At 37.1% G+C, this 11,974-nt stretch overlaps 1 protein-coding gene across 3 annotated transcripts in view; it reads left to right on the top strand.

Moving 5' to 3' along the window:
• dnajc1 (DnaJ (Hsp40) homolog, subfamily C, member 1) overlaps window positions 1-11,974 on the top strand; it is a 242,884-nt gene that overhangs the window by 201,959 nt on the left and 28,951 nt on the right. For all 3 annotated transcript variants that reach the window (XM_043690433.1, XM_043690435.1, XM_043690434.1), the window contains one exon: window positions 6,089-6,208. In XM_043690433.1, coding sequence (XP_043546368.1) covers window positions 6,089-6,208 — 120 coding nt within the window. The remainder of the gene's footprint in view (window positions 1-6,088; window positions 6,209-11,974) is intronic.

Genomic DNA, 11,974 nt, shown 5'->3' with positions numbered 1-11,974 from the left:
TTTCTGTCTTTCTTTATCTTCTAACTCTCTTTTCCTCAATTCTACTTTTTTAATCTCTACTGCACTTGTCTGTTTCTCTGATACACCCAAGTGTTTGAGTAATTCCCTTACAATTTCAGTTTTACTTCTGTCCTTGGTTAAATCCAAATGTAACTTATTTGCTTATTCTAATAGTATGGTCTTTTTCTTTCCTCCTAAACTTTCTTGGCAAACCTAAGGGTCATCTTCAATTCTGAGGACCTCTTTAGCAATTCTAAGAGATATTTCCCTCACTTTTAATTAAACCAACCGCAAGTCACCGAAATTAAAAAATTTTCTCACCTATGTTTTATTTAAAGATCTAGGACATAAACTGCCAGTGTTTAAATCTACTGGGCTTTTTCATGCCCCACATCTATTCAAATCTGTCTAGACCTGTGGAAATCGCCTACAAAAGCCTCAATCTGTTACTGCATGGGATTCACCACATGCAGTAGATTAGATTAGGTTAGATTACTTACAGTGTGGAAACAGGCCCTTCGGCCCAGCAAGTCCACACCAATCCTCCAAAGAGCAACCCACCTAGACCCATTCCCCTACATTTACCCCTTCACCTAACACTATGGGCAATTAAGCATAGTCAATTCACCTAACTTGCACATTTTTAGGGTTATGGGAGGAAACAGGAGCACCCGGAGGAAACCCACGCAGATGCTGGGAGAATGTGCAAACTCCACACTGTTGCCTGAGGCGGGAATTGAACCCAGGTCTCTGGCATTGTGAGGCAGCAGTGCTAGCCACTGTGCCACCCAAAAAATCTGTTAAAACTCAAGAGGCAAAGAACTATTGCAGAGGTAAATATTTCAAGTAAAAATTAACAACTTCATTCTTTAAGTCCAAAAGAGAATATTAAAAATAACAACTATTTACAACCCCTTTCCTATTTACAACCCCTTTCTCTAAAACCTATTTTTACCTCCCACTCTATAATACTAGTCCGACTTTTATTAAAAAAATCTCAATTAAGATTTACAAAAACAAAAATTACTTTTCAAAAGTAGTCAGCTTTGCCGAATATACTCTGTAGAATTTCCTCTATAGATTTTCGCCAGGCCTGTTTTGATGTTCTGCAACGCAGACTCCCCACAGCCAGGTACCTCTCAGAGAGCTGTTGAGCTAGCAGTGTACATATGTTGGTCGTTTGGCAATTCTCTCTCAACTGTTCAAAATGTCCGGTTTTATACCCCAGAACATTGATCAATTGATTGGTTTTAATATAATCAAAATACTAAATTCAAATTTGATTAGAATTTGGTTTCTTGGGGCATAATCTAAACTGGCTGAATTTGAATATGTTTTTGTCTCATGACAGTCCAGCAACTCTATTTGTGTCGACCATGTGTTACATTGTTACCTTGTTCAGAACACTTTGTGCAGTGTCAGGTAATTTTGTTAGCTTTTCAGCTCTCTTAAGGTACAGTACCTCTACAACTTCATAGCAAAAGAGTGCACAAAATATTACAAGGACGTTGCTGGGACTGGAGGTTTTGTGTCATAAGGAGAGACTGGATACCCTGGTGCTTTGGAGGCTGATAGGTGATCATATCGAAGTTTATAACATCCTGAAAGGCATAGATAAGGTGAATAGAAAAGGTACTTTTTCTCAGAGTCGAGGAGTCCAAAACTAGAAGGCATAGTTTAAGGTGAGAGGGGAAAAATTTAGAAGGCTATAACTTTCCTGAAGAAGAGTCACTGGATGTGAAACTTTAACTCTGATTTCTCTCCAAAGATGCTGCCAGCCCTGCTGAGCTTTTCAGCGTTTGTTTTCAGCATCCACAATTTTTAGATTTAAAAGGGACCTGATTAGATTTAAGATTTAAAAGGGACCTGAGGGGCAGCTTTTTCATGCAGAGGGTGGTGCTTGTATGGAATGAGCTGCCAGAAAAAGTGGTAGAGATTAGTACAATTAGAAAGCTTAGAGGGATATGGACAAAACACAGGCATATAGGACTAGTTAAGTTTGGGCTACCTGGCCGCATGGATGAGTTGGACCAAAGGGTCTGTTTCTGTACTGTAAACTATACGTACAGTAGAGATTTCTGGCTTGTAATCAGGAGTAGAAAGGAAATCTAATTTTTATTTTAAATTTTAGAATTCAGGAGCGACAGTCATTTTTGAAACCAGAATATTCATATCAGTTTGGATATAGTGAAAACAGAAATAGATGTCAGCGTGGTTCTGTTTTGCATAGAGAGAATTGGTATTAGTGATAATCCTGCAGTATGGCATACTTTTTCAAATAACAGCATTGTTGAAATTACTAGCTGTCTCCTGCCAGAAGATAAATTGGATGTGTTGTATATTCTATGTCTTAATGAATTTCTGCTTATCTAGTTGAAAATATAGAGGTGACTATTAGATTTGAGGTTGACAGCTGCTGAAAATGATTTTATGGTCAGTTTTACTTTTATCCTTTTTAATATTCCAAATTATCTCAAATTAAATTTTAAGGCCTATTGGGATTCCCTGAAACTGCATACTTTCTGGACTGATATCTCAATTTTATTAAGTAAAATTAATCCATAGAGTACCAAATTTAACTCCAAGCTTGCAGTTTGTAAATGTCTACCAGCCTGAGAAGCTTAAAAACCAAATACTCCTGTAAATTTGTTTTTTAAATAAGTGATACAAATTGTGTGGTCTGAGAAGCCAATACGCTTTATTTAAATCAAGTTTAATAGTTCTTCCTTTGTGTGTCATTCCCTGAAACTAAAATATTAACGGTATGCACAGTTTATTTAAAATAGTTTAAAATTGAAAAGTTTTTTTTCAAAGAGTAAATGGTAGCTTTGAAATATCTCCTACAAAATATTTTCAGTATAGGTGGTTTACCAGACCACTGCAGTACATAAAGCAAAACCATGCTGTTTTTATTAATTGGTTTATTTTAAATTATCTAAATGCAATAAGTAATGCCTTTTAATATGGTGAGGCATTTGTAGTGAATGTAAATCTAGCCTCCATCAGTGCAGAGATTGCTTTCTGGAAACATTTAATTGGGTTTAGGTCACATATCTGAGCAGGCTACTGTCGTATTAGAATGCAGACATAGTACAGTAATGACAGCTGTCTCCTCACCATGTGGCATCTGCCATTACTTTGATGTACTGCAGGAATGGATTTTTTGGGTCTTGGTTCCAAACGAAAATGGGAATTGCATAGTTTTCAACAACAAAACGGCATGCTTATGCTTCCATTTGACTGTCGTAACTAAGCTTGATTCAGTGTTAAACCAGGCAAATTTGCTCATGCAATTAACACCTTGAAAACTTATTTAACTCTTGATTTTAAGGAATTTGTGTTGTGGTATTCATTCATTCTGTCTGGAGACACAGTTGGCTGTTGGTGTGGAATTTTTAATTAATCACTTTGGATGAATTGCAGCCATAATGGCTTAGTGACACATTGTGACTGTCCTTGGTTAACTTGTTACTTGGTAGTTGTGATTTTAAAGAAACCTCTCAGTATGTCACAGCAATCTGGATCCATGTTTGCCAGCATTTTTTAAGGTGTAAGGGAAGTAGATGGTGAATCATTTTAGGAATAAATTAAAAGCGAAAGTGTTTGGAGTTTCTTTTCTGGAAAAATATTCAAAAATTCTAGTTAAATTGCACTGTTTGTTGTGATCCATTCCAAGATTCTAAGGAAAGCATGATCTGTTGCTTTTACAAATCTAATTAAATAATGGTGTTAACACTAAATTTAGTTTTAATTTAATTTAAAGCATTCAACATTTATTTTGATGAAATGCAAATATAACTTGTTCTAGTGAAAGGCCTGTACAATTTGATACCATTGCTCAGATTCTGTTTAATATATTAACTAATAATTCTGAAATAGCACTAGAATTTGAATCTTTTAATTAGTTTTAATATTGTAGAAGTAATGCCCTGCTTGGCATTTGGAGCTTTTGCCCCAATGATTGATGTTATTGATACTATGGCAATGGTAATATTTACTAAAATGTCTTAAATTTGTTAAAATTAGAATTAAAAAACATACTAATGTCGTGTTTGTCGTATACATTGCTTTGGACATGGGCGATTGTGAAGCATTCTTTATTTGTATTAGAACAATGTAGTAGAACACCCATATAAAACTGTAGTATTGATTTGTAGGTGTGCTAATAGCTACTAATTTATAACTGAAGATTGCAACCTTATTTGTATTTCAGTAGGTTCAGAATCATGGTCTGCAAATCATTTCAATTGTTTTGTTCCTGCGACTGCCTGATGAAACACTAACTAATCAATTTATATCAGACTTTAATTAAAATACTTATGAATATGGTGTACTGAGATCTTTGATTACAGTGGAAACTCTTAAACTTTGTATTTGTTTAAACCCACTGGTAATGACTAACTTAAAATTTAGCTGTTATAAACATGTCTGCTTTGAAATCCTGCTCTACTATGGCCCCGTTTTGCATTGAGCACATGCTAGAGTGTAATTTGATACTGTGAGCTATGACCTGAATTTGGGAAGGTGTATTACAAACATTAGAGAGAGAGAAAATTCAGTACATATCAATACAATCCAAGTAAAACGTGAGCAGCCCGTTAATCAGATAAGTGCAAAACTACACCATTTAATGAAATGGAAATAGTGCAAGAGTTCTTTTTTTAACGAATTGTAACAGTTATTTAAAATGTCAATGCACAGCTGTAGAATGATTGGAACTTTGGAGGAAAACCCTCAGGTCAAAATTTTATTTGAATCTGTTGCAGTTTTCTAATTGTTTTGAGAGCTGCGTAATTTGTGTGCCAATACTTCAGTTCTTAATCTTTTTTTTCTCAAATTTAAATATTTTGGTAATGCATTTACAATTCATTTTTAGGCTAATTTGTTGAAATCTATAATTGAACTTCTGTTTAAAAAGAAAACGTGATCCATCTCCTTGCTTCTATTATCTCTTCTTGTCTGTTCATCTTATTTTAAATAAATGAAATTTAGGTGGTTTTTTAATAAGACATTGATGGTTCTAACTTTAGACTATTATTGTATCCAGGAAGTCTTTTCAGAATATTGGTCCCCAATTCTCCTTTTCAAATTTTAAGATAATATTTTGTAAGTGGTTAAAAATTGCTCTTCAATTATAGTGATGCAAAAATTTTTGTCACTGTTTCATGCCTTCAACCTGGAAAGTTATTGAATTCTGTTTTATTTTTAAAAATGCACTCATTATTTATGCAGTTTAGAATGCAAAATTCAAAATACTAAATTCTGAAAATACTAAATCAGAATTTGCTTTGAGAGAAAAAGACTTTTGACATGGGGGAAAATGAAAGAGCGAAAACATTGAGCACATTTTAGCAATTGTTTACTGGTTTTAAGTGGCAGTCCATATTTATGCCCACTTATCTGCTTCAAGGAACATTCTTGTTAGCAGCAGCACAGAAACCACTGAATAACAGAGTTTGCTTTGCAAATTAATGCAAATGGCTCGACCTGTCGAGAAGCCCTTTTACAGGGCAGTGTGCTTTGATTATGACTGAAGTTGCCATTTGGACATGGTGAAAGGAGCATGTTTGAACCATTGATTAGGGGCAGCAGTGAAAAAGTCAGGAAGGCCCCGTTAAGCTTGCAGTGCAGCAGGCGGATGTCAGTGTAGTTTGAACACAGTGGGAGAATGACAGGGAGGATTAGTGTCAGCAAGAGACTTTGCAGTAGCTGTGGAGATGGTCCCGAGGGTCACTCACCTCTGTGACTGCACTCTGCACCGACGGCTTAGTAATACAAACCCCATGATGCATGGTTGTTCATTACTAGGGTCAGAGTTTACTTTATATAAAGTATTTATATCTTCAGGGATTTTTTAAAAATTCTCTAATGTTTCATGATGTGTTTTCTTAAAAAGAAACCTTAACCTGCACATGAATTACCAAGCTTAGGTATTCTTGCATAATGTAATTGTGAACATGCTATTTTTGCATGGGCATCTTTGTAAATTAAGTATTGTTTAGAGAGAGCATCTATATCTTTTTTTAAAAAATCTGTTTCATTCATTTTATATGATACATTCGTCCTGCTATTTTGTATATTGTAACAGGCACCAGAATGGACAGAAGAGGACCTCCGCCAGCTGACAAGAAGTATGGTTAAGTTCCCAGGGGGCACTCCAGGTCGATGGGAAAAGATTGCTCACGAATTGGGTCGATCGGTGGCAGATGTGAGTCACTTGGATTTGCATTGTATATTGAGTGACAAAACTGAACAAGACAGGCAGTGGAAGGGCAGCGTACGTAGGGTTAGACACTGTTCGAAAAATACTGCAGTTCTCTTAGGACCTGGAAGTGAACCATTAACTAACTAAGCAAAAAGCAGATGTGGAGGCGTTCCAATCACTGAATCAACAGCTGTAATTGATCAGTTGTACAGGATTCTGCTACTTGGTGGTTTGAGCTACCGTAATGTGATCACAGGAAGACAATACCACAGTACAAAACTATGCAGCGATCCTCTTTTGAGTTGTGAAAGGATATTTCTTTTGGGTTAGGAAGGCAATTTATATTTTAAGGTATCCAGACAAACTATTATAATTACAGATTGATTGGCAAAATTCAACAGATGTTTCTGATTGTGAATTATTAACATTGATTTGATAAAGACAAAGCTCTCATGCCCAAAATGAAACTATATATTCCATTTTTAAGTAAAGAGTGCATAAATCTAATAAGCAAAGTTATTTCTTGATATGTTATTACTTCTTGAATATTATATAAATGTCTGGGAACCAAGGATTCAAATTGATTGTTCTTTCAGAAGCTGGGCCATTCAGGGCATTTAGTCCAGTTAAACAAACCAATTTAAAAGCTGACAAATCAAGAATTATAGATTTCTATATTTTCAATTGTGTCACGCACCTAAAGCTTTTTTGCTCTGATTCAGAATGTGAGAATCATCTGTTGGATTTCCTTCACTTTTTTAAAGGAAACTTGTACTTAATTGCTAAATCAATCAATGATTCCCTGTTCTTGAATATAGATTATAAATTTTAAAGCTTATAGCAGGGCACAGTGGTTAGCACTGCTGCCTCACAGTGCCAGAGACCCGGGTTCAATTCCCGCCTCAGGCAACAGTCTGTGTGGAGTTTACACATTCTCCCCGTGTCTGCGTGGGTTTCCTCCGGGTGCTCCGGTTTCCTCCCACAGTCCAAAGATGTGCAGGTTAGGTGAATTGGCCATGCTAAATTGCCCATAGTGTTAGGTGAAGGGGTAAATGTAGGGGAATGGGTCTGGGTGAGTTGCTCTTCGGAGTGTCGGTGTGGACTTGTTGGGCCGAAGGGCCTGTTTCCGCACTAAGTAATCTAATCTAATCTAATGCAAAAGTAAAAATTGCCTGTTCTAATTTTTCGTTTATAATGCTTCATAGTTTGTTAGTGAGACAGTAGCCTTTACATAATATTTGAAATCTGCAATTGAAAATGAAATATTTAAATTGAGAAAAGGAGGTTGTGGAATTTTAGTTATGGAATAACTTTGTGCTAAATAGCTACCAAACACAGTCAATTTATCTTGGCTAAATTTAATTTATTATAATTAGTGTAATAAATCACGAACAAAAATATTCATTTCTGAGCAAATGTTGTTAAAATTATAAAATGTAAAAAAATTTTAAAAATTACTGTTTGAGAATGTTTCATTATACAGAAGGGATTGTTGCAACTTGTAGCATGAAATGGTCTTGTTTTTAGTAGCTCACTTTTAAAAGATGCTACTTGTACTTTCCCAAGTTCCATGTCTGTTTAAATTGTATTTCTTTGTGTTTAAACAATGTACCTTTCACACATTTTTGTGACTGACTTGCTAGGTACAAAGCTTAAGTACACAAATGACTTATCTCCATTACTGATATTGCTTTTAAAAGTAAAATTTGGGAGAATACTAAGTACTGTAATGATTTATATGTTTCTAGGGCATATATCTGTTCAGTATGTCGGAGATGCTTTTAAAAAATATTTTCTTCACTCCTGAAAACATTGAAATTATGTTGTGCTATGATGCTGTGTGCATTGCTAATCCAAAAACATCTTAGTCAGTTGAATGCATGGCCACCAATAGTGTGGAATTAAAGTGGGGATGTTTAAGAGGCCAGAATTGGATGAACGTAGGTACCTTGGTTTGATGGAGATAATGGAGAAAGGAATGGATGATGCTTTGGAGGGATTTGAATACCAAGATGAGAATTTTAAATTCAAGATGATGCTTGACTGGAGTCAGTGTTGGTCAGTGACTAAGTTACTCATTGGTGAATAGTTGTGACATAAGAGTGGGAGTAGGCTATTCTCCATAGTGAGTCTGTGGCACCATTCAAAAAGATCACGTCTGTGCTCTCAATCACCTGCCAATTGCATCCCGCCTCCCCCTGCCCCACTCCACCCCCAAAATCTTTTGATTTCTTCCAAGTCGAAAACCTGTCTTAGACTTGAATATATTCAAAGTTACAGGTCTTTTATGGAAGAGAATTCCAAAGATTAAAGTACCCGATGAGAGAAGAAATCCTCTTTATCTCTCTCTTAAATGGGAGACCCCTTACTGTGCCCTCTATTCGCGATTCACCTACCAGATGATTTTTTTTTTAAATGTCTAATCTGTCAAACCTCCAAATATTATGTTTCCATGAAAACACCTATATACAATGCGATGAACTCCAATGAGTATTGCCTAACCTTTCTTCAGAAGATATCAACCTGTCATCTCTGGTATTAGCCCAGTGAACCTGCTCTTAGCTGCCTCCAATGCAAACATACTTGTCAAAAGATCAAAACATGCAAATTTTGTGTTCCAAAAGATAGATGCAAGAAGGATGTTTCCCTTGGCTAAGGTTATGGAGCTAGGAGACAAAACTAATGCAATGGAGGCCAATTAAGCCTAAAATGAAAGGAATTTCTTCATTGGGGGCGGTCAGTCTTTGTAATTCTCTAGTCCATATGTCTATCTAGAATTTGGGGTATTGTGGACAGATTTTCTCTCCTTTATCTAGAATCCCTACGGTGTGGAAACAGTGCCTTCGGCCCAACAAGTCCACACCGACCCTCCGAAGAGTAACCCACCCAGATCCGTTCCTCCTACGTTTATCCCTAACTAATGTACCTATCATACACATCTCTGAACACTATGGACAATTTAGCATGGCCAATTCACCTAACCTGCACATCTTTGGAATGTGGGAGGAAGCTGGAGCTCCCGGAGGAAACCAACACAGACGCAGGGAGAAGGTGCAAACCCCACACAGACAGTCACCCGAGGCTGGAATCGAACCCGGTCCCTGATGCTGTGAGGCACTGTGCTGCCCCAAATCAACTAGCCCAGATGGGTCTATGGAGGCTAAGTCATTGAATTTGTTCAAGAAACAGAGCAATAGATTTCTAGCTATTAAAGACATTAAGGCGTAAGGTATTACTGTGGAAAATTAATGTCATGATAAAAGATTTGCCATGATTGAGTTGACTGGTGATGCAAGGTTGAGGAGCTGAATGGTCTCCTCCTGATTCTATTTCCTAGTTTCTATGTAAAACCACACAGTATTTGAAGTATGCTCTCACCAATATAACATTTCAATTGAAGCAAGATTTCCCTACTTTCGTACATTATTCCCTTTTTAGATTAGATCAGATTCCCTACAATATGGAAACAGATCCTTCAGTCCAACAAGTCCGCACCAACCCTCCGAAGAGTAGCTCACCCAGACCCATTCCCCTACCCTATATTTACCCCTGACCAATGCATCTAACTTAATGGTCCATTTAGCATGGCCAATTTACCTAATCTGCATATCCTTTGGATTGTGGGAGGAAACCGGAGCACCCAGAGGAAATCCATGCAGACACAGGGAGAATGTGCAAACTCCACACAGACCGTCACCTGAGGCAGGAATCAAACCTGGGTCCCTGGCACTGTGAGGCAGCAGTGCTAACCACTGAGCCACCATGTCATCCTTTGTTTTAACAAAAGTGGCCAGCTTTCCATTTGCGTTTCTAATTAATTGCTATCCCTGCATGGTAACCTTCTATGATTCATGTACGAAGATACCACGTATCCTCTATCATAGTGTTCTTTACTTTTTCTAAATTTAAATAACTTTTGCTTTATATTCTTCCCACCAAAGTAGATAATCTCACAGATTTCTACATTATAATGCATCTGCAGATGTTGAAATTTGAACTCAAATGAAATCTGGAATCCAAAGCTTGCCTAAAGGTGATGATGTAATCACTAATTATAATGAAAATCCATCTAGCTCAATAATATCCTTTAGGGAAGAAAATGTGTCATTTTATCTTGTATGTCCTAATTCTGACTCCAGGCCCACAACAATGAATTTGACTCTTAACTTCTTTTGGGGCTAGAGATGAGCAATAAATGCTGGCCTAGTCATTGTCCCATATCTAATGAACAAATAATTTTTAAAAATACCCATTCTCTTAACCGATTTATATTGTTTTGTAGAATCTTTGTATCCTCCCATCAACTTATCTTTTTATCATGGATCCCAATGCTTGAAAGACCCATAAGAAATAGGAACAGGAGTAGGTACTTAGTCCCTTTTGCCTACTTCACTATTCAAAAGGATCATGGCTAATCCAACATTTTTCAGATCTACATTTCTGCCCTTTCCCTCTAACCCTTGATTCCCTTACTAATCAAGAATCTCAGCCTTAAGTATACACAAGGACTCTTCCCACAGTTGCCTGTAGTAAGGACTTCCAAAGAGCGACAACCCTTTTGAGAGAAGAAATTCCTCCTCATTGCAGTCTTAAGTTCACACCTCTTTAAGCTGAAGCTATGCTTCTGCTCCTAGGCCTTCATATGAGGGGAACATCCTTTTAGTATTTACCTCATTAAGCCCCTTAAAAAATCTTATATATTTCAATGAGATCATCTCTCATTCCAAAGTCCAGTGAGCAGAGTACCAGGGATCATACCAATGAACCTTCCCAGAACTCCCTCCAATGAAATGATACCTTTCCTTATATAAAGGGGCCAGAACTGCGCTCCAGATGTCGTGTCACCAGAACCTGGTGCAATCATAGTATGACTTCCCTACTCTTGTACCAAGCCCCTTGAAATAAGAACTAACGTTCCATTAACCTTACTGTGTACCTGCTGCACCTGTGTGTTAGGCTTATTTGTGCACAAAACAAAGCTTAGTCTTTGTGCTGCAACATTGAATTTTCTACACTTAAATAATAATCTTGTTCTTTTATTCTCCCTTTCAAAATGAACAACTTCAAATGTTTTCACTTTATACTCTCTGCCAAGTTTTTGCCCACTTTCTTAACCTATCGATATTTCTCTGTAAACTGTTTGTAACCCTCTCTAGCCTGCCTTTCCATCCTTATTTGTGTCATCTGTAACTTCATTCACTTCCTCCTAAGTCATTAATATATATGGTAAACAATTGCCGTCCCAACACTGATCCCTGCAAAACCCCACTGTTCACATGTTATTTACAGAGGGTTGAGGAGGAGACCAGCCAGGGTTGCATTGGAATAGGTAAGTCTAAAGGTATCACATTATTGAGGATTTTAGCTGTGGATGATCTGAGTAGGGGCGAAGTCAAGCAGTGTTATTGAGTAGTAATAGGCAATCTTCATTTTGGTTAGCATATGTGGTTAAGTCATTATCTTGGAATAAAGTATATCACTAAGGCTGCCAACAGTTTAGTTTTATTTAATCTTGGAATGTTCCCATAGGGATTGAATTAGTAGCCAGGGATTGGAGTTTGTAGCAGAAATTGGACGCACTGATATTAGTCATAGAGCCATAGAGATGTACAGCATGGAAACAGACTCTTCGGTCCAACCTGTCCATGCCGACCAGATATCCCAACCCAATCTAGTCCCAGCCTGTTCAGCCTCTCCCTATAGATTAAATCCTTCAACCCTGGCAACATCCTTGTAAATCTTTTCTGAACCCTTTCAAGTTTCACAACA

The sequence above is a fragment of the Chiloscyllium plagiosum genome, chromosome 5 (genome assembly GCF_004010195.1).
Source record: "Chiloscyllium plagiosum isolate BGI_BamShark_2017 chromosome 5, ASM401019v2, whole genome shotgun sequence".
Taxonomy (NCBI): domain Eukaryota; kingdom Metazoa; phylum Chordata; class Chondrichthyes; order Orectolobiformes; family Hemiscylliidae; genus Chiloscyllium; species Chiloscyllium plagiosum.
This window is presented reverse-complemented; position numbering and strand designations above follow the sequence as displayed.